The sequence below is a fragment of the Annulohypoxylon truncatum genome, assembly GCF_022578515.1.
Source record: "Annulohypoxylon truncatum strain CBS 140777 unplaced genomic scaffold F4807scaffold_25, whole genome shotgun sequence".
Lineage (NCBI taxonomy): Eukaryota > Fungi > Ascomycota > Sordariomycetes > Xylariales > Hypoxylaceae > Annulohypoxylon > Annulohypoxylon truncatum.
Window position 1 is genome coordinate 152,441 of NW_025953811.1, and position 24,712 is coordinate 177,152.

The following is a 24,712-nucleotide window of genomic DNA, read 5'->3' on the forward strand; positions in this document are numbered from 1 at the left end:
TTGGTACTTGAACTAGACGATAGGGATAATTGTTGTTCCAGCAGGGCACAATCAGGACAGCTGGAAGCTGCGAAGCACAAGCCACATGCAAGCACACCAACGGCTAGAACCTTGTCAGGAAATAATCCACCGTCACTTTTGGGGCCACGAATTGACTTATGTATGTAATTGCCTGAACAATACCAAGAGTTGGCGTCGACACGATATTTCTAAGAGCCTCACAGCTCACTTCCTGTCCCCATAATCACCTACTTCTCCGTCGATCAATTCTAACATTCGTTACCCTTACTTGGCGCAACCTTTCTTCCTATTCATGACCCAAGCTTAGGGGCTACCTGCTGCCTCTATCGTCTTCACAATGCAGGCCTCTTCGGGAATGCTAACAAAGGTATATACCCATTGGAATGCCTTAAAGCATAGTCGCATACTTCTAAGTCAGCTATTGACGCTTCCTGTTATAGTTCGAGTCCAAGTCATCGAGAGCGAAAGGCATTGCCTTTCACCCAAAGAGGTCAGATCCTCCTTTTGATATGCCTCTAACCGTCACCGCCGTTCATTGCTAACCCTTGGGCGATTAGACCATGGATCCTCGTGTCGCTACACTCCTCCACCATTCAACTGTGGGATTACCGCATGGGTACCCTCATCGATCGCTTCGAAGAACATGACGGTCCTGTTCGAGGCGTCGATTTCCACAAGACCCAACCCCTATTCGCTTCTGGAGGCGACGACTACAAGATTAAGGTCTGGTCATACCAGACGAGGCGGTGTCTGTTCACCTTGAACGGACATCTAGACTACGTACGAACCGTCTTCTTCCACCACGAGCTTCCATGGATCATATCAGCTTCCGACGACCAGACGATTCGGATATGGAACTGGCAAAATCGGTCGCTAAGTATGAACTATAGTTGAACCAAGATGTCAAGGGCAATGTGTGCTGACACCAGATCTAGTTTGCACGATGACTGGCCATAATCACTACGTTATGTGCGCTCAGTTCCATCCTAAGGACGACCTTGTGGTATCCGCTTCCTTGGATCAGTCTGTTCGCGTTTGGGATATCTCTGGCTTGCGAAAGAAGCACTCCGCCCCAACCTCTATGTCCTTTGAGGACCAGGTCGCTCGATCAAATGCTCAGCAGACCGACATGTTTGGCAACACCGATGCAATGGTGAAATTCGTACTCGAAGGTCACGATCGCGGCGTCAACTGGGTTTCTTTCCATCCTACGGCCCCGCATATTGTCTCCGCCGGCGATGACCGCCTTATAAAGCTCTGGCGATTTAGCGAAACCAAGGCTTGGGAAGTGGACACCTGCCGTGGTCACTTCCAGAATGCTTCTGGCTGCCTGTTCCACCCCCATCAAGACCTGATTCTGTCGTGCGGCGAGGACAAGACGATTCGGGTATGGGATTCTCAGAAGCGTACTGCTGTTCAGTCTTTCAAGCGGGAAAACGACAGATTCTGGGTAATCGCGGCGCATCCGGAAATCAACCTGTTTGCTGCTGGTCACGATAATGGTGTAATGGTGTTCAAGCTAGAACGAGAGCGCCCGGCTTCGACCGTCCACCAGAACACGCTTTTCTTCATCACGAAAGAGAAGCACGTTCGCTCATACGACTTCCAGAAGAACACCGAAAGCCCGACTTTGTTGTCACTGAAGCGACTTGGTAGTGCTTGGGTCCCTCCTCGGACGTTGTCGTATAACCCGGCCGAACGCTCCGTCCTCGTTACTTCCCCTGCCGAGGGCGGCTCGTACGAGCTCATCAACCTCCCTCGGGATGGCTCTGGCGCGTTGGATGCGACAGATTCGAAGCGTGGCCAAGGAAATTCAGCCATTTTTGTCGCACGCAACCGTTTTGCCGTACTTAACACATCTACTCAGACCGTCGATATTAAGGATCTTTCTAATAACACCGCACGATCCTTCAAGCCCCCTATTGGAACTACGGACATTTACTTTGGTGGCACTGGAAATCTTCTCATAATCACACCTACAGCTGTTCACCTCTATGATATTCAGCAGAAGAAGAGCATCGCGGAATTGGCAGTCAACGGAGTTAAATACGTTGTCTGGTCTAATGATGGCCTTCATGCGGCGCTTCTCAGCAAGCATAATGTGACGATTGTCACGAAGACGCTCGAGCAAGTTAGCACCCTGCACGAGACTATCCGAATCAAGAGCGCAACTTGGGATGATGCGGGAGTTCTGCTCTACTCTACCCTGAATCACGTCAAGTACACCCTTATGAATGGCGACAACGGCATTGTCCGAACTCTTGACCAGACCGTATACCTCGTGAGGGTCAAGGGTCGAAATGTCTACTGTCTTGACCGTTCGGCTAAGCCCAAGATTCTCCATATTGATCCGACCGAATATCGCTTCAAGCTGTCCTTGGTTAAGCGCAACTACGAAGAAATGCTTCACATCATACGTACCTCCAGCTTGGTGGGTCAATCTATCATCTCGTATCTACAGAAGAAAGGATACCCCGAGATTGCGCTACAATTTGTACAAGACCCGACTACTCGTTTTGAGCTCGCCATAGAATGCGGTAACCTTGAAGTGGCTGTGGAGATGGCCAAAGAGCTGGACCGACCTAAGCTTTGGACAAGATTAGGGACCGAGGCCTTGGCACATGGAAATCACCAGGTCGTGGAAATGGCTTATCAGAAGCTCAAGCAGTTCGATAAACTTTCATTTTTGTATCTTGCAACTGGTGATCATTCAAAGTTGTCAAGAATGGCCAAGATCGCTGAGCATCGAGGTGACTTCACAGCAAGATTCCAAAATGCGCTATATCTTGGCGAGGTTGAGGACAGGATACAGATGTTAAAGGAGATCGACCTATGTGAGTAGCAATCCTTGAATTCTTCCGAGTGTTAGGAACTAACAATGCTCTAGATCCTCTGGCATACATGACCGCGAAAGCTCATGGTCTCGAAGAAGAATGCCAGTCAATCCTAGAAGCAACTGGTGTCACCGAGGACCAACTGACGTTGCCCACTTTTGGAGAGAGCCTGGCCCCCCCAAAGCCGGTTGTGCCGACTTACAAGGCTAACTGGCCTACAAAGGCGACCTCGCAATCCTTCTTTGAGAAGGCGCTTGCTAGCCAATTAGAAGGCATAACTCTCGAGGACGAACCTTCAGCAGCCGCCAATGGGTTTGGTGAAGAAGTTGCGGATGAGGATGTCGCGGCTAAGCGAAATGGTGCTCTGGAAGTTGAGGACGATGAAGATGCAGCCGGATGGGATATGGGCGACGACATCGCCCCTGAGGCCGAAAGTGACTTCGTCAATGTCGAGAGCACAGATGCTGGAGGTGCCGGCAGTAGCGAGGTTGATTTATGGGCTCGCAATTCGCCATTGGCCGCGGATCATATTGCTGCAGGTTCATTCGAATCAGCTATGAATCTCCTCAATCGGCAAGTCGGTGCTGTTAACTTTGCACCTCTCAAACCCCGCTTCCTTGAGATTTATTCGGCTTCAAAGACATATCTACCCGCGTCTCCTGGATTACCTCCCCTGATTAACTACGTACGCCGCACCTTGGATGAGACAGATCCAAGGAAAGTCTTACCCATCATCCCGCGGGATATTGAACACCTCGCTACCAATGATCTTCACAGGGGATATGACACAATGAAGGCAAACAAGCTGGAGGAGGGTGTCCAGATTTTCAAGGGTATCTTACATGCTATGCTCGCAAATACTGTTTCAAGCGAGACCGAGGTGGCGGAAGCGAAGAAACTCATCTCCTCGGCAAGCGAATACACAGTCGCCATGTCGATCGAGCTCGCACGAAGAAAGCTAGGCTCTCCGGATACCGTGAATAGCAACCCCGCTCTCCTGAAGCGAAGTCTGGAGCTATCAGCATACTTCACCATACCTAAGATCGAGGTTCCCCACCGACAGCTTGCTCTCCTAAATGCTATGAACCTAGCATCTAGGAGTAAGAATTACAGCTCTGCGTTGAGCTTCGCGAACCGCATCCTAGCCAACGGCGGTGCTAACAGAATTCTCGAAAACGTAAGTTTCTCCTACGAATACCTTTTTATAACTTTGTGACCAACTAACTCCTGATAGGCACGCAAGATAAAAGCACAATGCGAGCGCAACCCTCACGATACGGTTGAGATCGAATATGATCAGTTCGCCGAGTTTGAAATCTGCGCAGCCAGCCATACTCCTATCTACAGCGGTACTCCATATGAGGAGTGTGCTTTCGATGGATCCAAGTATCACTCTAAATACAAGGGCACCGTCTGCACAGTCTGCGAGGTATGTGAAGTCGGTAAACATGGCAGCGGGCTCAAGCTATTTGCTTAAATGGATGGGGGGTTTTGGGGCAGCTACTGAGTAATGTCACCCGGTGGATCTGGCTCGTCGGTTGAGAGAAAAAGTCATTACTGCTGGACGGAAGGGGGCAGGGGCTAAAAAGATCACATTAGAAGCCTGGGATGAGGGAGATGTCTGAATCAAACGTGCCCACGTCGTTGATGCAAATAAGTAGTAGTTATTGTGTCTGGAACAAAATCATGATGCTTCTTCATTACGAGGTTCGGCTATTGAGTGTGGTCTAGAATAAGCAGCAATGCATGACCCCCTTCACGCCAATGCGTTAAGAATGTCTATTGGTTGATTTGCGTTTATTCGTACACACAGGCTCATGGAGCTTTCTGGCCGTGTTCCCATCCACAGTCCATTCGGCCTGGCCTGGCCCATCTCTCATGTCTTGTGGTATTATTAAGTCTATTCGGAACTCCCTCCGCCACGTAGCCTTGTCAAGCTGTCACATTGCCATGCATCCTTGAGTTTTCACCGCCCCGGGCCAGCCTAGTCCTGCTCACTTCAGTCCCAACTTGAGAGTTGATTTTGAGATCTAGTCACCGTTCGTCGAATCAAACTAATTTAGACAATAGTTTCCAGCTCGCGAGCATATCCTAGCGCGTTCTCGATTACCATACGACTGAACTCCTTCTCTTCAGCCGCTTCCTCAGCAGCCTCTCCTTCGGCACCAGCAGTTAATGAGGGGAAGTAGATGTGGCCGTCACGGACGTCCCAGCCACGGTGGCGGGCAAAGTCGATAACGGCGCCCTCGGAGTCGAGGAACAGGAGGGATTTGGTGCTGCTTAGAGGGAGGGACGGGTAGGCACGCTCGCTGCTGGAGGCGATTTCGGAGCGGATTTGGGATGTTAGGATCTAATTAAGTTGGGTTAGTTGAGTTACTCTGAATATAAGTATAGGGATAAGATAAGAGGACACGGAGAGCTCTGGATGAAAGAGAGCAAGGACACATATAACGGAGAGATATATAGATATAAGGAAACTCACCTCAGAGAAGACGCCATACTCCTCACTCGGCACCTCACGGTTCTTCATCGCCTTCCACACGCGGTCATAGCTCCCCTCCATCAACCACCGCTCCAGCTTGATCGGGTAGCCGAGGAAGCGGTCGCCCTCGATCTCGCCGGCGCCGCCGCCCTCCTTGGCGCGCGTGCTCAGCGTCTCGAGCTCGGAGTGGAACTCGGAGTAGCGGCCCTGGGTCAGCAGGAGGAGGAGGTAGAGGCCGGTGACCTTGTTGCGCTCGGCGTCGCTGGCGGGCGTGGGGGCCAGCACGGAGGCGGACAGCTCGTAGAAGGGCTGCAGCTGCGACACGTATCGCGTGAAGGCGTCCGGGTTGCGCGCGCGGATGCTGAAGAGCGCGCCCTGCTCGTACACGTCCCGCGCGAGCGCGAGGTAGGCCGGCGACGCCGGTGACGGGCCCGGCGTGGCCGCTTTGAGGGTCAGGAGAAGGATCTTGGCTTTAGAGAGCAGCGTGCTGGCCTCGCCGTAGCTGAGGCCCGGGTTCGAGCGCAGCTGCGTCAGGATCTGCTGGAGCGTGCGGTCGGCCATCGTGGTTGGGCTCGGGGGCGTTGAGGATGGTGTGGAGGGGAGGGATGGTAGGGTGGAGGGCGAGGATGGGGATATGGTGATGATGAGTGTGGGCTCGCCGGCGTCGTCGAGCTTGGGCTGTTTTGGCTGCGTGGGTGACGGCGGACGGGATTTCGGTGTGGGAGCTTTGACGAGCTCGGGTTTCCGAATTGTGCGTCCTGAAGATCTCCTAGAGGGAAGGTTCTCGACTACTCGGACGGGAAATGGCAACGGCTGGTCGTGCTCGGAGGGGGTTGGGGATGACGATGACGATGATGTTAAATTTGTTGAATTTCTTGGATCTGGATTTGGTGGTTTGGTGATGCAAGGCAAGCAGGCTGAGAGGCTGACGAACGACGAGAACCGACTAGACCCACTTTGGGGAGATGGGGACGTGGGTGTGGGTTGTTTCCTCTTAGCTTGGTGCCACAGGTGGCTTGAGCTCCGGAAGACACTTGTGGCTGGAAGGCTAAGAGTTTCTAGCACCTTCATCCTTTTTGAAATGTTCCTTTTGCTTCACATTAAATTCCTACCCTAAAAATAATAAGTCCCGATTACCGATTACCGATCATCGATCATCGATTACCTCTTCTGGAATATGGAGATGTATCACGAATGAAGTTTTCAATGCCGCAGCTTCAGCATGTCTCATTTTATTCTTCTAATGTAATTGGTATTATGACTTATTTTATGTGTCTATCCTTTTTCAATACCTAGGTAGCGAGCTGTTGAAATACCCTTATCGTTGTGGATTATCAGCGGACTTTACCAGCAGTCGCTATGAGTTGTCAGTTGATAGCTACCTATTGCATGTCCCACGAGGTGTTGGTCATGCGTCGCCTCGTTACTTATTGGACTCCCGTCTAACGCCGCCCACATGGGCGTGGAGATCTGGAGCTCACATGACACATGGACTTCAGATGAACCCATGTTTCACTGCGTCCCATCGACCGCCTGAAGCCAGCAAACAATTCCTCGACCGAGATTTCTCTCCTGCCGAAATCCATTTCGGGAATTAGGACAACAGCATAATACACATACACATGTCTGTGTCATCGTTCTCCGACATATATTTCGTATTACTTACAACTTACATATTGAAGCGTTCCCGTACCTATTCAACTATTCGACCCTGATGATGGTGACAAATGGTCTCCGTAGAACAATAGGATGAGATGGACATTTATTCGATAATTGTCTCCTAAATTACGATTCGTGTGTGAATACTACTTAGGTATACGATAGGAGTATCCTTGTACACCTAAACGACAGCGAAAGGATCGGCAGGAAATTGCTTACTTATTGGGACAGATGCTAAGTTCGGGGGGTTGTCAACGGCACCCCCTATGAACGGCACCCCCTGTAAAAGCGGGCTAAACTTAGCCGTTTTGGGTATAACGCGGTACATTCTCAGATAGAAAACCATTTTAGATTGCTTGAATAGCTTTTAACTACCATTTCGGGTATAACTTGATGAAGTTAACCGATAAAACCCTGCTACTAGTCCTAATTAAGCTAGTCTTTGGGCCACTGATACCCTGGTCAGGTTCGGAACCCCAGTTCAGCCACGTGACTACCTCCACTTTTCCAAAAATAAACGTTTGATTAATTCGTTGAATTTTTAGTTGAAGATGTTTTTGCGTGTATTCTTAGGTATCACGTGACTCCTGGAGGTGGTTCACGTGACCCGTGAAAGTGGTTATCCAATTAAAGGGCTAGATAAGAATAAATCTTAAAATGGCTTAGCTTGAAGCCGCTTTGTACCCTTGTGCACTGTGCTAGTAGCCGCTCTATGCGTTGATTGGCTTAAATATTTATTATGGGACGTATTGATAGAGATGACGCGTTTTAATTGGTGTAAGAGATCTTAGTCACAGTGTGGATAGTTAAATTAAAAGTAAAAATGTAAAAAGCAAGGATAAAAGAGTACAACAAGTTATATGGATCTTCAGAGAAATTTGGCGTTTGATTGGTTGATCTGGTCCGGGGTGCCGTTCATAGGGGGTGCCGTTGACAACCCCCCGAACTTACGATGCTGCTAACTATGGGATCTCTGAGGCTAAGGTACATCCTCGGACTCCAACTCAGCTCCAGCTGCGGCTACGCTAACCGCTCTGCCAAGAAGATCCCGAAATAGAAACACAATGAGGCTGTGGCCTCTATCCGTACGAGCTATCGTCGTGGAGCTTATTTCGCCTACTGTTACTAATAACCTACCTAACACTAGATCTTGAACCATGCCGTGTTGTAACTTGGGTAAAGAGGTATGTCGCGGTCAAAGACTAATGATGACATGGTTATATGCTTGTCTCGTTCTCTTAGCTTGCCTTTTCTATACTATTTCCCATCCAATTTTCACGAAGGATGTGGAAGCTTCATTTTACTTCGCATTTGAATTGCCCAGGTAAGTAATTGTCGCATTGGCTGTGCCCGGCCGAACATTCCATCCATTTGGCGCCAGGCAGCAGATTTTTTTTTTTTTTTGGCTCAATTCCTACCAACTTGAGTCAAGTAGGTTAGATGGTTAGATGGTTTCGGCCGTTGGCAACATGTCAAATAATTAGCATCTTCTAGGGTAAAATGAACCTGGCAGAAATATAATAATAAAGAAGCCTGAGAACCCTCATCTTGGGTTTGAACCTTGATTCTGTGTCATCTCGAATAGTCCGGCACATATACTCCGATTTCCATGGTGTTGTTATTTCTTCCATGATATAAACCTTGTCACTCTATAATACGACTGCCACTATTTAATTATCAGCCATCTGGATTACGAGGCCTCTAATCAAACCAACAACCCATATTTGCGAGAATGATGACGCAGCGTCCGGCAGTTTACGTATGGCCTGAAGTAATAGCTCCGGATATGTCCCCTAAAATCATTGTAGGTATGTAAGCAGATACCTAACCCCTTTTCCTCACATTCCCCATTCCCAATTCCCCGTTCCCTTGCTTTCGAACACCTCCCTACCACCTACCACATCACACCTCTGGAGCCATACGGACGAATTAGACTGTCCAAGATTTTCCCGGTCCAGCAGACGCCGCATGGATATTCCCGTTGGGCCCTGTCATGCGAATACCCGGGACCGAATATTCAGGGCAGCAACCTTATGTACGACCCCATATTCGGGACGATCATGCAGGGACGAATGGTACACACACAGATCATCTGTATGAAGCCGTTACCTCCCAACCCTTGGGACCATTGGAACCCTTGGAATCTATGAGGCTGTGATGTCAGAGGACACCTCATACACAATTGGAATATATCGTCGTTTCTACCTGGATTGGATGATGCAGGAGTTCGGATCGATCAGATGAATTATGCTTACGTTTAATTCATTTTATTTCGGTATTTACATCTCACATGAATAGGGGGGCCCCCTGAAGAAACTCGCATTAGGGGGAGGCTGCTACCTACTAAGCTGCTAGGCAGCCTCTAGCAACGTCTTAGGCCTATAAAATTCCCCAAAATTCCAAAAATCCCGACATAGGTGGAACCCAGACAGGTGGCTTAGCGCACTCGGTCTAACCCATCCGGGGAAGTGGGAGGGTGACAGTAGGATCCCAGTAACGGGAAGCAGTAACCTCTGAGCCCCTCAGCACCTGCACTGGGGCATATACGCTGAACCTTGATAACTGGAATTTTTGGAGAAATCAGAAACATCAAACCTGAGACTGATCAACAATCCAACAACTGTTATTTTGGTTACTTTCCCCCATTTCGCCGGACACGGGAAACTGAGACTTCTCTCGTAAGACCAAAAGCCATTCTGCGAAATCTAGAGCTATTCCTGGACCATAGGACGGGTTACCTAGGGATATCCTTGCTTTTTCCACCTGGCCAGGTCAGATCAGGAACTAGGTACACTGTGGGCTACCTACGCTGCACGCAGTAGGACACCAGATTAGAGAGTCAAGGGACCTAGAGGACCAGGACACCAGGACCGCAGGACCGCAGTACCAAGCGAACAGCGCAGTGCGAAGTTAGAGACACGCAGTTCTTTTTTGGCCGCCACTTCGATCGCTCGTTCGCCCGTTCGTTCGCTCGCTCGAAAAATAGGGGACCCCGCCACAGCACGCACACACCCAGCACACACCTAGTAAACTAACTCCTTACCTCACATATTACATATTACGCCGGTCAACAAGCTGGTTCTCGGTTGACTATTGGCTCAAAGCTACGGGCAGGCTGACAAGTACATATTATCTTAATTTTATGCAGCTCCTCACCAGCCTCAAACAAGCGAAGACGATTTCGAAATGCCTAATTTTGGAGCGACCTTCTATCCTGGTGGTTCCGACGACTACTATATGCCCGAAGTAGTGGCACCATCACCACAAAGGTGCGTTTTTTTACACAATTCTCTATCCTCTCCATTATCTCCATTATCTTTGACACACCCCCAATCCTCCACATTGCCTACATACACCATCATATACTACCATACACACCATACACCATACACCATACACCATACACCATAATACCATACAACCCACACAAATACAGTGTAATGACTTGATTGCCGACATCTGACCTAACACCGCCTGACCCCATCGCCGGCCTGTCCTAACTTACCTAACCAACCCTCCTAACCTTCCACTTGTTTTTAGGGTCATACCAGAAATTCCCGAAAACATGCAGCAAGGTCTTCAGCGCATGGAATTAGAGGCTCGCTCTGTCGAACCGCGAAACGCAGCATCGCAGCCCGGCTCTGGTCCACAACACGCTCGCGAGCCTTCTCTTTCCACCGTATTAAACACCAGAGTCGGTAGTTTTGGGCAGCAATACCAGCAAGGCCGGAACCCCGCCACCGAATACAGTCCCGCATCCAATTACAGCCCATCCAACTATAGCCCTTTCCAGGAGACACAGGATCGCAATCCTCAATTCGAGAGGAATCTCCAAGATATGCGCGAATTACCATCCTTCTCCCCATTTCCTAAAGTCCAGGGGGAACACATACCTCCCAGCGACGAGGAGAAGGAAGCCGTCTTAGCCGAGAGCCGGCAACATGTCCTCCACTCGAATGACCCCGATATGCAAATTTGCTGGGCTCGCGATGTCTTGTCATTCGTAGAAATAGCCGCCGAGGCTGCGATCCGGGAAGAGGAAGCTACGCGCGGTCTCAACGAACAAGGATTACCCATCCGGACAGCGACGCCTAAGATCGAGCATGAACTGCGAATTGACGCCATTAATATTGTTACCTATCTCGCAGATCAGGGTCATCCCGAGGCTTTATTCATCAGGGGAAAGTGGTTAGAATTCGGCAAGTTTGGCATGCGGCAGGATAAGAAAGAGGCATACACCTGTTATTCGACTGCCGCACAGGCTGGTTGGGGTCGCGCCGATTATCGAATCGGTATGCTTTACGAAAACTCGAATGATATGGAAAAAGCTATGAGGCATTACCAAATGGGGTTGGATGCGAAAGACTCGGCGGCTATGTACCGACTGGGTATGATCAGCCTCCTAGGTCAGCGGGGTCAACCAAAGGATATGGCGAGAGGGTTGGATCTAATACATTCTGCTGCCGATACGGCTGACGAAGATGCGCCCCAGGGTGCCTTCGTCTATGGTATGCTCATCGCAAGGGACCTTCCTGACGTCGCCGTCCCCGATAAGGTCTTGACATATGATGTTGGCGTTGCTCGGCAGTACATTGAGAAGGCAGCGTATCTTGGCTTTGCTAAGGCCCAGTTAAAGATGGGACAGGCGTATGAGCTATGCCAGCTCGGTTGTGATTTCAATCCGGCCCTATCACTGCATTATTATGGCCTAGCGGCTAGGCAAGGCCAGCCAGAGGCGTCCCTGGGAGTCAGCAGATGGTTTTTGTTCGGCTACGAAGGGACCTTCGCAAAGAACGAGAGCCTCGCGTTCAAGTATGCTCAGTTAGCCGCCAAGGCGAAGCTACCAACTGGAGAGTTTGCCATAGGTTACTACTACGAGATCGGAATATCGGTTGAGAAAGATCTGCGAGAAGCCCGGAGGTGGTACGAGCTAGCGGCGGAACACGGTAACAAAGATGCTGTAGAGCGATTGGAGAATCTATCGCAATCCAAGACGTTGTCGAAGAAGGACCACGAGACGACGGCCTTAGCGAGGATTAAGTCGAAACACGGTTCTCAGAGGGGTCAGAGACCGGACCGATTTAAGCAAATGAACAATCCGATGCCGGCTTTATCCGAAGATCAAAAATCGCCTAGGATGTCACCACAGCAATCCCCTAGACTAGGAAATTTCGACCATACCGATATGCCTGATCCATCTCGAGTTAATACAGGCGGTAATCGGCCACCGGCCTTTACCGTTAACGTTTCGGGAAAAGCAGCGGTACCATACCCTGAGGATGATAGGCCGGCAAATCTAGCCTTACGACCGAAGTCTGCTGTGCCTTACCCCGAAGATGATATGGCGGGCATGAAGCCGCAGCTATCGCCTTACTTTAACCCTGGTATCCGGCCGTCAGGAGGCCCGGTTGCGGATCGTCCGGGAAGCTCTTTTGGAATCCGCACGCCGCAATCTCCTGGTGCGCCCGGTATACGTCCTTCCCATTCTGCCGGGCAGCTTCCTATTCCCCCAGCCGGTATGGATCCAAACCGTGGCCGCCCAGTCTCCGCCGGTTGGCAACCACAAGTTCAAGGCGATTACAGACAGCCCAGTCCTGGTCCTCGAGGTCAAGGACGCCCCGTCACGGGACAATTCGATCAACGACCCCCCCCTGGAGCATATGACCAACGACTTGCCCAGTCTAGCGCGCACAATAGACTCACGAAACAAGGTCCGCCGCCTGGACAGTTCCCAGCGGCTGGGTACGGTTCTAGAGAGTCATCTTTACCACCGTCGCATGCACCTGGTCCCCGGATGTCCGCAAGCCCTTATGAGGGTGGTGGTCGTGGCATGCCTTCTCCGACCATGAGCGGTGGTCTCGGTGGACCTCATCCAAACTCATTCCCACAAGGGGGTCTACCCCAAGGAGGCCCCGGCGGTGCAAGAATAGCAAGTGCTGGTAGACCTGGCATGCCTTTGAAAGAACGACCTAGCCAATTAGACAACGTTGGTCGTTCAAGTGCACCGCCTCAACCGGGTAGACCTGCGATGTCAAGCCCGCCACCAGCCAGTACACCCACGTCAGCAACATCTGCACCAGCTTCAAAACCTCCACCCAAGACTGGCCAAGGTCCCGCCACCTTTGAGGCTATGGGTATCCCCCAAGGAAAGCAAGACAACGATTGCGTAAGTCTTTTCTCACATTTTACCATGCGCCCTACTCTGACGGTTCATGTGCTAATTCTCTGGACTCTAGGTTGTCATGTAACGGGTCAAACACATCTTGGCATAGATTGGACACGGATTTCTCAGTTATTATCATGATACCACTTTTGTTATACGCCCACGAATCGAACGAAATCTTCTTTTCTCATGTCCCTAAAGGACAATATGACGAACGTCGTGGCTGGGCTAGGCTCATCTGCTGCGGCCTGTTAGATAGGAGCAAGGCCGGGCACCACATCAAAAAGATTTTTTATAGCATGGCAAAACTGGGGCGTTACTTGTGGTTGGACCTAATGGGTGATGTACCTAGGCATAGTACGAGTCTGCGTAAGAGATGGGTTCCACAGCGAGGGGGATGAAATATCGGCGCGTCCGGTATGGAGATTTGATGAAGCTTGGATCTCTTCTCGTCAATTCTTTAATAGACTCATTGATATTATTGACTTATGTTGTGTTTGAAATCGTCTAAGTGTGCTCAAGTGGAATGAGTGATGTACAAGACCTGGGTGGGAACGGTAGTGGATATAGTTTACAGCCTGTCTTGTTATTGACAGCTTGCCTTGGGTAGTATGAAGGGATCGGTATAGGTCATTGGATTTACACTGCTGATGTCTTGAAAATCATGAGCTAAGAAAGTTTTTTCGTAGAATACATCGAATCTACGCTAGTATAAATAGGATAAGTCGAAGGAACCGTATTCAAGTTGGATTCTATTCGCCTTGTCATCCCATATATGCTTATTCACGAGAATAAGATGGTTAATATGTTCGTTTCGGTCGTGTACGCCGGGGCCGGGATAAAAAAAAGGCCTTAGATAACTTGATAAGTGTGAGAAGGGAGAAATTGATATCGAAGACCCACTAACTGTCTACTGCTTAACATGGAAACAAGGGCTTGGTTATATTTGAAAAGGGGGAGCGAAGGTTTGGAGGTTTATAATATGGTTCAATGCTTGATTACAGTTACCTAATTATAGTAACAAGCTACATATTACCTTTCTTATTCAACAACTTGAATTGCATAGCAAAACATTGAATGATGATGTGATTGAAGAGCATATTGTTGAGTTAAACCTGACGGCATGGTGACGTCAAACAAACTTCACCGAGACACACATATCGAAGTAAATATTGACTTACAAACACTAATACTTCAATTATAATTCTCTGTATCTTATTCTACTACAAGATAACAATCTACATAACATCAGCCAAGTCACCCTATCACAAGACCAATTATAACGAAACAAGCTCCTCTCTCTTACGAGTCAATAACCAAAATGTCCTCATCAGAAATCAAAGACAAACAAGGCGAACCCATCAACGAGGGCGACCACGTATGGACCAAGGTCCGCGGCGGTCGTCACGAAGGTGACGTCGAGCAGATCGTCGAGACCGCCGACGAGGCTAAGGAGGCTGGTGTAAAGAACCCGCCTAAGGTAAGTTAGCGCGCACTGACTTGGTTACCATTCCGTTCATCGCTTCTGTTTCTCTTTTTGCGGTCTTTACGGAAGTTTGAAGCTCAGTCGTTGGTGTGTGTAGGTATATCATGAATACGAATGCTCAGCATAGGGGAAAAGGGGTTGGAGAGACGAGGGCTAATACGTTACTTAGGTGCTTTTCAAGGACCAACATGGCCACGATGTCGCGCACAATCCCGGCACGCTAGAACACAACGAAGGCCCAGTGAGCAAGTAGGAAACCGGGGGTTCGTGGAAAGGGCAGTTCAGTTCATGAATGTTGTATTTGAGCAATCTTAGTGGTTCACCCACCTTGATGAGCTTTTCATGGGGCAATAATCGTATAATAACAGCGGAAATGAAGCGTGTACACTGGAGGAATCGATAGACGAAGATACTCTAATCTCCAAAATTTAGGAAGTTTCATTGAGGAACTATAGGTACCGCCATGCTATGCTATAACTTGAAGCCTGTGAAGCAAGGAGCAGAAACATCATAGCCCCAACACCAGCAAATGCCACGTCATACTATGCCATCACAACGTCTTATAGCTCGTAATTCGAATACGCCGTGCCAAATCTACCATTCCAAGACAAAGCGAAGTCACCCCTTTCCTAATCCGATTCTTGATAGGTTCCGAGAATAGCTTAATGCGAGATATACTGGAACACAGCAGAAACCTCGTTCTCCCCGCACTCCTGGCGGAGCAACAAATCCTGTATGGGCATCAAGTCCTTATTGACGAAGTGGTTCCAGGTGCTAGTATCGCCGTAGAGCATCGCCTGCGCTTTGATGTACTGTTTACCGTCCGGCTTACATCTCTTGCACTTGAAAGTGTCGTGCGTATCACTCAACGTATTTGGTCTGTACTGGAAAAGCTCTCGCAGACTATCCAGGGAGAAGTGGCGCTCCACATCTTCCGCCGAGTCGACGACGCAGGATGACAGCGATTGCTTGTGAGATTGTCGCTGGAAGATCTTTTCCTCGATCGTTCCGGTCGCGATAAAACGGTAGACGAAACAATCCTTCTTTTGCCCGTCACGCCAGACACGAGCCAGAGCTTGCTGATCGGCGGCCGGGTTCCAGTCTGGGTCGAAGAGGACGAGCCGGTTGGCGCCGATGAGGTTGAGACCGCAACCACCGGCTTTGCTGGAGAGCAAAAACACGAACTCGCCACCGTCCGGGTCGTTGAACCTGTCGACGAGCTTCTGGCGCTTGTTGACGTTCATGGTGCCGTCGAGACGTAAGTGGCCGTATCCGCGGTGACGGCAGAGCTGGGCGAAGAGGTCTAGTGTTGTGGTGTAGTTGCTAATGAGAACGATCTTGTCGTTCGTGTCTTGTCGGATGCGCGCCAGCATGCGGTCGAGCACCTGCATCTTCCCGGAATACCAAGGCTTGATGTCACGGTCGCGACCGCGTGCGTCTTTGGGCGCATAATCTTCTGGCCAGAATTTCTCGCAACCCGGCAAGTCTTCTGAGAGATTCAGTAAGTCTGGGTGGTTGCATAACTTCTTGAGCAAAGTGATGGCTTTCAAGGGTTGGCTTCCTTTACCACGCAGGAGAGCTTGGATATCTGGACTCTTGATGAAATAGTTGTATAGATCCAGCTGAAACGGAGCCAGATTACAGAACACAACGTGTTCGTATTTGACGGGAAGATATTTCGATAAAATATCATTCGTACGTCGGATAATGAATTTGTTGACGACGCCTAGTAACTCAGTCAAGCACTCGTCTCCCTTTTTGCGTTCTGCTTCGCCGGCATCCGCGTCTCGGCCTCGTAAAATAGGCAACTCAAATCGCTTTCGGAATTCGAGCCGGTTTCCAAGTAAGCCAGGGTTTGCGAAGCTGATGAGAGAGAAGTATTCCGAAAGGTCGTTCTGGATGGGCGTACCAGAAAGAATTACACGTCTGGTGACTCTGAGGTTGTTCAGTGCGGTAAAAGTCTGGCTGTCTCCATTCTTCAACCGATGGCCTTCGTCGCACAGCATCAATCCAATCTGAGTGTGCTTGAGCTCCTCAACATTTAGACGAAGCGTCTCGTAAGAAACTATAATAACCGGTCGAGTAACTGCGCGACCAGTTGCGATAGCCCATTGGCGTAGCTGTCGGGTCAACTCCTCCTTGGATGCTTTGCCATCGATCGCGAAAGGCGTGATGGCATCTGCACCAAGCCACTTGGTAAGTTCATTGGCCCAATTACGCACCAAACTGGAGGGACAAGCGACGATCGCTTTCTGAATCGTCGTCTTCCCGGCATCTGGCGATTGCTTAAGAAGAGTCCAGAGAAGCGTGATGCATTGCAGCGTCTTTCCTAGACCCATTTCGTCGGCCATAATACAGCCATTTGCCTTCTCATCTATCATGCCAGTGACACATCTGTACATAAATTTAACACCTTCGATCTGATGTGGTCGCAATACCTTGGCAAGCCTCGGATCGATGACAACCGGTACTCTTGGATGTTCATTGTCAACTTTCTTCCTAATGCCCAGAATCTCGGCTAAACTCTTGTGGACTAAAGGCGCATCCAGCTCTTCCTTAGCTACCTCCTTGGCCTCGTCATCCTTTGGACTGTCCGGCACTTTTGGCCTATCATCGACGGTTGGATCGTGAAGAACGATTGCGAATTCTCCACTTGGATCGTGCAAAGGTTTTGCCACGAAAACAGCTCCCTGTCTCAGACCAAGCGTTGGCGGCGGGCGATTTGGATTGTACGCCGCACTATTCTTATTGATTAAAGGCACGCAAAAGGCCTTCCTGAAAACCTTGTCTTTATCCTTGGCTTGAAATACGGGAAATCGGTTCACATCTCGATTCGCTAAAGCTAGTCTGTCGGCGTTCGTGTACGGCTTATCCCCATCATCGTCGCCACCAGCACCCTTATAGTCGACCCTCTTTCGTTTCCGAGCTGGTCGGTCCGTAGCTGGAGTTCTCGTAGCGGAACCTGGACATTTGAATGGTTTATGTAATTGGTCTACGGATTTCTGCGAGTGAAGACGTTTCCCCGGAGCGTTATTTGGCTTTGCCATAGGAGTAGAAGGAGTGCTCGCCCTATGCGATATTAGTGATTGGCCATCGGTATTGGGGAGGAGTGGTTGAATACATTTTCCCAACTCCTATCTAGCGCTCCTTGGAAGAGGAGCTGTTTTAAGGTACACTGCAGCGAGAAAGATGAAGTGTTAGGTTCTAAATTTTGGATATTTCAAGTTGTAATCACTTAAGTTACTAAGGTTCCGGTAAATTGGAAATCAATTAATAATTAGGTTGGAATATTGTTGACTTCGGGAAAGCGCGACGCGCCGTACCGGATCTAGCGGGGGATTGACGCCATGTCACATGATCTGGAAACTAATGAATATTACATAATGCAGCAATTGGCTTTAAATCCATCTTCGAATTGATCGCCGTTTGCTTCGTTTGCTGCTCGTGTAACCCGTAACTTCGATTGAACGGTTACACATACGTTCATTCCGATTTTTCAAGAGGCTAATAGTAACGTCTTATATTGCAGATCCATGGTATGACACTTGGGTATAGCCTGCAAAATGGCCTCTTTACCAATCCAAGAGGCTATTGATGATCGAACTCCGCTCTTTAGAGTTAGCTCCATTTCTCCCCCACGTTGAAGCGCTATCACATGGGATACGGAGTCTAGGGGTTATTGTTATTTCTATTATGGCGGGGTTTATTCGGTAGGTTTATGGCTATATTGATTTTATTTTCTAGGCCTATCAAATTCGAAAATTTACAGTTGATATTCGGATGTCTCAGAGAAATCTGACATAATTGATGCTTATCATTGCATGGGGACTTCATATCGGTTGATAGGTTGATCAATCCTGCTATTAACCCCTCAACTCTTTGTTCTTATCAATCTCTATGCCGCCCCCTACATCTGGCCATTTTTGTATGAGCTGGAGGTGACAAGATCACTGGACATCTAAGGCTAGAGTATGTCCGCCGATTTCTGGGCTGGCTACATCAGTGGAGCTGTTGGCATATTAATCGGCAATCCGCTAGATCTCATCAAAGTTCGACTGCAAGCTCGCGATGCCATAGCTGCCCAGACAGCTACGTCGTATGTACGACAATTCGAGAGCAAGTCTGCTCTGGTAGCTGGGACCGCCGCTCCCGTTCTTGGATATGGCGCCCTGAATGCCCTTCTGTTTGTATCATATAACCGCAGCGAGGCTGCTCTTAACACCGCGTTCAATACTCAATCGAATCTCTGGACGACATGGCTGGCTGGCGCCATTGGCGGTCTTGCTACTTGGGTTGTGAGCACTCCTACCGAGCTGATAAAATGCCGTGCTCAGTTATCTTCGCCTCCTGAGTCAAGTTGGACTATCGTTAAGCAAGTCCTCAAAACAGAGGGTACAAGGGGCTTGTACTTCGGTGGTGTTGTTACGGCGCTGAGGGATAGTGTCGGATACGGGTTTTACTTTTGGTCCTATGAGCTGACGAGCAAGTGGGTCGAGTCTAATCGGCCAAACGCCTCCGCTTTCTCGCAAGATGCGGCCAAGGTCTTGCTCTGCGGGGGTCTGGCTGGCGTCGTTACTTGGGCTAGCATATTTCCCCTTGATGTCATCAAGACTAGGGTTCAGGCGCAAACTTTCGGCGCGGCAACGACGCCGCTGCTTAGTTCGTCTCTGCCCGAGCAGAGGCGCTTGGGTGCGATCGAAACTGCTAGAGATGCGTATAGAGAAGGAGGCACACGAGTATTTTTCCGGGGCTTGACCATATGCAGCGTCAGGGCCTTCTTCGTCAACGCAGTCCAGTGGGCTGTCTATGAATGGATCATGCTCGAACTCGGCCAGGGGAGAGATAAAAGAGTAGAGCCCCTATAGGCGAAGATAATGACACGGCATCATAAGCGAGAAGATTACATTGATAATACCGAAGACTGAAGACCAATGAGTTCACTGAGACGACCCCTTGTTGCTTGGATATCTATTTGTCCTGGGAAGTGACCAAACGACATTGGCCGTATGCCCTAGCTGTATTCAAAAGACTGTGGTACCACGAGGTGGCTTTAACTACTCTCCCTGTTGGTCTGATCCGCCGGTTCTCCTAGTAGAGGTTCCGCCACATTTCCGGTCGCCTTCATTCTCCTTGCTTAATCGACTTGTCATCAACATCAGGCTCATCCACGGATGCCTTGGAACCATGTGATTTAGCACGGCGTCGCAGGCGTGATTCTTGATCTACGTCCCTCTTGGCATCATCCGGCGAAACCTCTTCCAATCTCCTGATACGATCTCGCAAGCTAGCATTCTCTTTCTTGAGTTTCTCCTCTCTGAGGCTGGCGGCGTAAGCTGTACTGCGCTCTGTGATCATGGTCGTGACGTCCTGGAACTCGGCAACAAGGCCCTTCATATGTCTCTTGCGTTGCTTGATATCCGCTTTGGTTTCGCGGATCTCCGTCATGGCAGCGTCGAGTATAGCCGTGGCATTCGCGATACTCAAATCCAGGTCTGCTAGCTTTTCATCCTCTTGACTTGTTTTCGCAACCTTGGCTCTTGGAGCTTCGCAGTCAGACTGTATATGGTTAACAGTGGGTTCTCTTAGTGAGCCTTAAGAGGTAAACTAGAAGTGCGGAGTGCTTACGTCCGGTCTGACTCGCTTGCGAGAGCTCGTTGGACCTGTGTTGCCGACTGTGCTTCTAGGACCGGTAGCTGCCATCATTAGACCTTAGACTTAGTCTCCAGAGTTGTATAGAGGACTTACTCCCGCCTTCTTCAGGAATAAAAGGCATCTTGATAGAGTTTAGAGAAGTAGCTTAGAACGCCTAGATTCTGATGGGGATGGGGATGTTGACGAGAAGAACCCTCAACCCCGTAAAGTTGTGAACAATAAAAGTGCACATTGTAGACCTACCTAACCTGCCGCTGCCTGGCGTGAATGTGTATGTGAACGTGAATGTGATAGATCTACTTATACAGCACTAAGGCGACGGGATTCTTCCTTCATTGGAGGTAATCAAGCCACTCTCCGAATTAAGTAACACCCATGATAGTTATAAAAACAGGGTTCTCTATATATTTTGCTTTTCTGTTATCTATAAGATTTTGAAGATGTGCCTACTACTGTGTGCGTACTGGAAATATATTTAATCATGGATTGAATCTAGACTCATAGTGGCTTTGAGGGAAGGGTGTGGTTGGAATTTTTGTTGGCATAGCTGCTGTATGAAACCCCACCTATCTAGACAAGAATAGCATCGCGGTAACCTTCATATATATATGTGTGTGTGTGTATTGACTTTTTGGTAGGAGGTTATCATTAACATTCTTTGAACTTTGTCTGAAGTGCAACCCCTTTTGTTTACGTAATTAATTACATAACGAAGATCACATAATCTTAGTCATGTGACCGTTCCTTGATGCTAGTGGTTCGGGGAGGATGGACCATGGCATTTATGTGGGTTTCGCATTGCTGCTGATGCCGGGTTACCGGTTATTGCGGGGTCTTTAGACTTCGGACGGATTGTTTCAAAATAGCGATGACGTATTTCCTTCAGGGTCCTGCAGCAAGGCAACCTCAAGCCATCTTTGTCCTAAAGACCCGAAGGTTTTTTAGTATACCTAGTACTTAAAGTAACATTCTCCGAATACTGACAGCCGGAAGACCCGTCACAATCATGGCGACCTTTTTTCGAGGGAAGCAGGCAGGCATGCAGAATGACCTGTCTGCTAACATTATCCCGGGTTCATTTGCGCCGGATGATCGTGCGCGATATGGAATCAATTCCCAGATTAGGTATGCTATTCACCAATTCAACGCATCGACTAATGTCGGACATAATCATCAAGTCGTCATGAACGACGACTTTCTACCTACCTAGTTAGGTATGCGTGCTGCAGTCCTCGAGTCTAACTATAGTTTATTCGTATAGCTGTATCGCCTATGAACCTATCCAGTCCCTTCTCGCCCTGGGCACAAATGAGTCCAAATTCGGTAGTGGGAGGATATATGTCTTTGGTCAAACTCGTGTCCAGAAGCTGCTGGTCCCCTCTCGATCATGTTCTTTCGCAGATATCCAGTTCTGCGCCAACCGCTTGGTCAGCCTCGACACCAAGAACGAGGTATCCATATGGAATTTAGATACCGGTAAACGTATTACTGGCTTTCGTACCCCGGGTGTCGTGTCATGTATGCTTACCGACCCTGTGCTGGACTGGTGCTTCCTAGGCATGCAGACAGGCGAGATATGTGCGTATGATCTGGACCGGGAACGCATGTCACCATTTCGCCTTCCTAATTTCTGGACGGAGAAGGACCCCAAAACCAAAGCCGTCGCCCTAGTGTCGATGCAATTACACCCACGCGATATAGGCAAGCTATTAATCGCTTATACGCACGGCGTGGTAATCTATTCGTTCAAGCAGAATATACCTAATAAGTTTTTCGAGTACCAAGTTCCACCGGGTGCTCCGGGCGGCTCGGGCACAATGGTCGAGTCTATGAGACGACCAAAAGTTACTCATGCATTATGGCACCCTACCGGTACCTTCATACTGACTGCTCATGATGACGGTAGCTTGGTTTTCTGGGATGCGAAGGATGGACGAGTGGTTATGGCGCGAACATTCTTTGAAAGTAACGTTGATCAACCTGTGCCTAATCCAGGAGCTTCAGCCCCGAAGCACCCGTACGTGCGCATTGCCTGGTGCTGTAAACAGAACCCAGAAGATAGTGGACTGCTCATTGCGGGTGGTCAGAAACTGGATGAGCCTTCTAATGGACTGACCTTTATCGACCTTGGAGTTACACCTAATTATGCCACTTCCTCGTGGCAGATCCTGTCAGAGTATACGAAGGGAAAACGCACAAATGCGTTAGAGACTCCTCCTGGAGTTGAGATCACCAACTTCTTCTTGATACCACGCCTTTCGCCTCATTTTGCTGGTGCCCAGGACCCAATTGCCGTTATGACATTGCTCGCATCGGGAGAACTTCTTACGCTAAGTTTCCCGAGCGGATATCCTATTTCGCCGACAAATCAACTTCATCCATCCGTATCCTTTGTTCACCCATTCGCCACGAAATTCGCGGTTACTACCCTCGACCGTGGTAGATGGCTTGGAATGGTTGAGAAGCGAAGTCAAGGTGAGCCATTGCTGAAGGGAGGCGCCCAGGCACCACACCCACTTCGGAAATTTGAAGGACGAACTATCATCCAGGTTGCCCATGCGGACAGCACGATCCGGATTTGGGATGTGGGCCATGGCGATGAAATTGAGAACCCTTCACAGTTGCAAGTTGATATTGCTAGAGCCCTTAACCGTTATGAAGACGTGGAAATCACGGCCATGACCTTGGCTTCTACCACCGGCGAATTTGCGGCTGGCACGAACAAGGGCGAAGTGGTCATCTACCGATGGGATGGCAATAAGTACTTCGGAGACCCCCCAGATCAAAACGTCGCCTCGAATCCCGGCGGGATTTCGGATATCAGCGTGAGGGCTGAACCGTCCCTAAAGAGTGGCCTGATGCCGTACTCATTGTACGAGATGATGCAAGGGCCTATTAGCGCTATAAAACTTTCAGATGCAGGCTTTCTCGCTGTTGGGTCCGAGAATGGTTTCATTAGTATAATTGACCTTCGAGGGCCATCGATTATGTTTCAGGCCTCGATGGCCTCATTCATAAAGCAAGAGAAACGATCCTCATTTCTCAGAAGCCGTTCTAGTGTATCGGCCAGCAAAGAATGGCTGGTGGTACTTGAATTTGGTGTCATGACTCTCGATGACGACAAGTACTCTAGCATATGTTGTTTTGCTGGCACAAATTTGGGCAAAGTTATCACGTTCAAGATATTGCCATCTGGCAGTGGATATAATGCTGCCTTAGCTGGGGTTGCTAACTGCAATGACAGAGTGGTGTCTATATGCCCTATCATTGCGGATACCGGAAAACCTGCCTTGGCCACGGCTCACGCAGTTGCCGGACTCCGGGAGGGTAAACATGTCAATGGCTTACTCGTAGTTGGTAGGCTACTGGTGACCCTTACACGGAAATAACTTCTCGAACGAGTGCTAATACTTCTTTAGTCACACAAAGCGAAGCTCGCATTTTTAAACCAGCCACCGCGAAAGGAGCATCAAAATCTTTCGATGATTACCTTTGTGATGCCGCTACGGTGACTGAATATGAACTACACGGAATGGCCTTGGTCGGTGTCTTTGGAGACCGGATAACGAGAGCTTTCAGTTTGCCAGGCCTCAAAGAACTCGGAAGTTATCCCTTACCTATGATGGATGGCAGTCGAAGCAGTAACTCAGCAATAACCGAGGATGGAGAGATATTCTGCTGGACGGGGCCATCCGAACTGGCGGTTCTTCAGGTGTGGGGTAGCGGCGAAGAGATCGAGAATACGGCTGACAAGCTCATCAATCCTGATCTTGAAGTACCGCCAAGGCCCACTATCTCGAACGTTCAATGGATCTCAGGCACCCAGTATGTCTCGCCGGCGGATCTAGATCTTCTGATCGGCGGCCCCGATCGGCCTGCTAGCAAGCGAATGATGTCTGCGACGGCAGCAATAGACCGAAACCTTGAACCGGGACCTAACTCAGGATATACAGGGACGGGGAGCCAAGAAGGCTGGGGCGAGTACCTTACCAGGCAGCTGAACGAGAGAACGGAGAAATTGAATATTGTGAACGATAGTATGGATTCCGCCGCCGAAGCAAGCCAGAAGTGGGCCGATGATGTCGGCAAGCTTGTTAATCAGCAGAAGAGGAAGATGGTTTTTGGGAGTATTACGAGCAAGTTCGCTTAGGCTGTACGTATTTCTACGCTTCTCATTCGGCTTGGGTTTCAGACATTAGGGTCTACGGAGTTATGAGAATGGCATAGTAAAGGTATTCCCAACTACGTCAGCGACGTAGAAATTTTATTACGATTGATATCACCCCAATTTTTAACCACTTTCACACGGCCAAAAAGAACTGAAGTACCAAATCAAAAGCTCATGTCATTAGAGCTATTATTGGAAAATGCGTCTCATATCGTGAAATCGATGTGCTCGACTTTATCCTCCGACG

At 49.2% G+C, this 24,712-nt stretch overlaps 8 protein-coding genes across 8 annotated transcripts; 5 read left to right on the forward strand and 3 right to left on the reverse strand.

Moving 5' to 3' along the window:
* Nucleotides 1-110: 110 nt before the first annotated feature.
* On the forward strand, nt 111-4,769 carry F4807DRAFT_167072 (Coatomer, alpha subunit). Its single transcript, XM_047993407.1, has 6 exons — nt 111-388; nt 462-511; nt 579-898; nt 957-2,855; nt 2,909-4,032; nt 4,090-4,769. The coding sequence occupies exons 1-6, from the start codon at nt 359-361 to the stop codon at nt 4,330-4,332; spliced, it is 3,666 nt and encodes a 1,221-aa protein (XP_047852307.1). The 5' UTR covers nt 111-358; the 3' UTR covers nt 4,333-4,769.
* F4807DRAFT_167077 (SAC3/GANP/Nin1/mts3/eIF-3 p25 family-domain-containing protein) lies at nt 4,610-6,792 on the reverse strand. Its single transcript, XM_047993408.1, has 2 exons — nt 5,338-6,792; nt 4,610-5,205 (listed from the first exon to the last, which is right to left on the reverse strand). The coding sequence occupies exons 1-2, from the start codon at nt 6,406-6,408 to the stop codon at nt 4,915-4,917; spliced, it is 1,362 nt and encodes a 453-aa protein (XP_047852308.1). The 5' UTR covers nt 6,409-6,792; the 3' UTR covers nt 4,610-4,914.
* Nucleotides 6,793-8,572: 1,780 nt separating this feature from the next.
* On the forward strand, nt 8,573-13,401 carry F4807DRAFT_167114 (uncharacterized protein). Its single transcript, XM_047993410.1, has 3 exons — nt 8,573-8,804; nt 10,145-10,265; nt 10,537-13,401. The coding sequence occupies exons 1-3, from the start codon at nt 8,729-8,731 to the stop codon at nt 13,298-13,300; spliced, it is 2,961 nt and encodes a 986-aa protein (XP_047852309.1). The 5' UTR covers nt 8,573-8,728; the 3' UTR covers nt 13,301-13,401.
* Nucleotides 13,402-14,300: 899 nt separating this feature from the next.
* On the forward strand, nt 14,301-15,084 carry F4807DRAFT_433369 (uncharacterized protein). The gene is made up of 2 exons (XM_047998669.1): nt 14,301-14,639; nt 14,815-15,084. The coding sequence occupies exons 1-2, from the start codon at nt 14,481-14,483 to the stop codon at nt 14,896-14,898; spliced, it is 243 nt and encodes an 80-aa protein (XP_047852310.1). The 5' UTR covers nt 14,301-14,480; the 3' UTR covers nt 14,899-15,084.
* A 49-nt stretch (nt 15,085-15,133) lies between these two features.
* Nucleotides 15,134-17,921, reverse strand: F4807DRAFT_167159 (recombinational repair protein). Its single transcript, XM_047993412.1, has 2 exons — nt 17,767-17,921; nt 15,134-17,714 (listed from the first exon to the last, which is right to left on the reverse strand). Coding segments are annotated over exons 1-2 (2,409 nt in total). The 5' UTR covers nt 17,769-17,921; the 3' UTR covers nt 15,134-15,307.
* Nucleotides 17,922-18,266: 345 nt separating this feature from the next.
* F4807DRAFT_167144 (solute carrier family 25 member 45) lies at nt 18,267-19,638 on the forward strand. The gene has a single exon (XM_047993411.1). It carries the CDS (start codon nt 18,617-18,619, stop codon nt 19,508-19,510), a length of 894 nt encoding a protein of 297 aa, XP_047852312.1. The 5' UTR covers nt 18,267-18,616; the 3' UTR covers nt 19,511-19,638.
* Nucleotides 19,639-19,766: 128 nt separating this feature from the next.
* On the reverse strand, nt 19,767-20,418 carry F4807DRAFT_462237 (uncharacterized protein; the record flags this gene model as incomplete). The annotated part of the gene is made up of 3 exons (XM_048001797.1): nt 19,767-20,201; nt 20,271-20,338; nt 20,391-20,418. The coding sequence occupies 3 exons, from the start codon at nt 20,416-20,418 to the stop codon at nt 19,767-19,769; spliced, it is 531 nt and encodes a 176-aa protein (XP_047852313.1).
* A 721-nt stretch (nt 20,419-21,139) lies between these two features.
* Nucleotides 21,140-24,665, forward strand: F4807DRAFT_433373 (lethal giant larvae like, C-terminal-domain-containing protein). The gene is made up of 3 exons (XM_047998670.1): nt 21,140-21,422; nt 21,559-23,654; nt 23,717-24,665. The coding sequence occupies exons 1-3, from the start codon at nt 21,304-21,306 to the stop codon at nt 24,445-24,447; spliced, it is 2,946 nt and encodes a 981-aa protein (XP_047852314.1). The 5' UTR covers nt 21,140-21,303; the 3' UTR covers nt 24,448-24,665.
* The last annotated feature ends 47 nt before the right edge of the window (nt 24,666-24,712 follow it).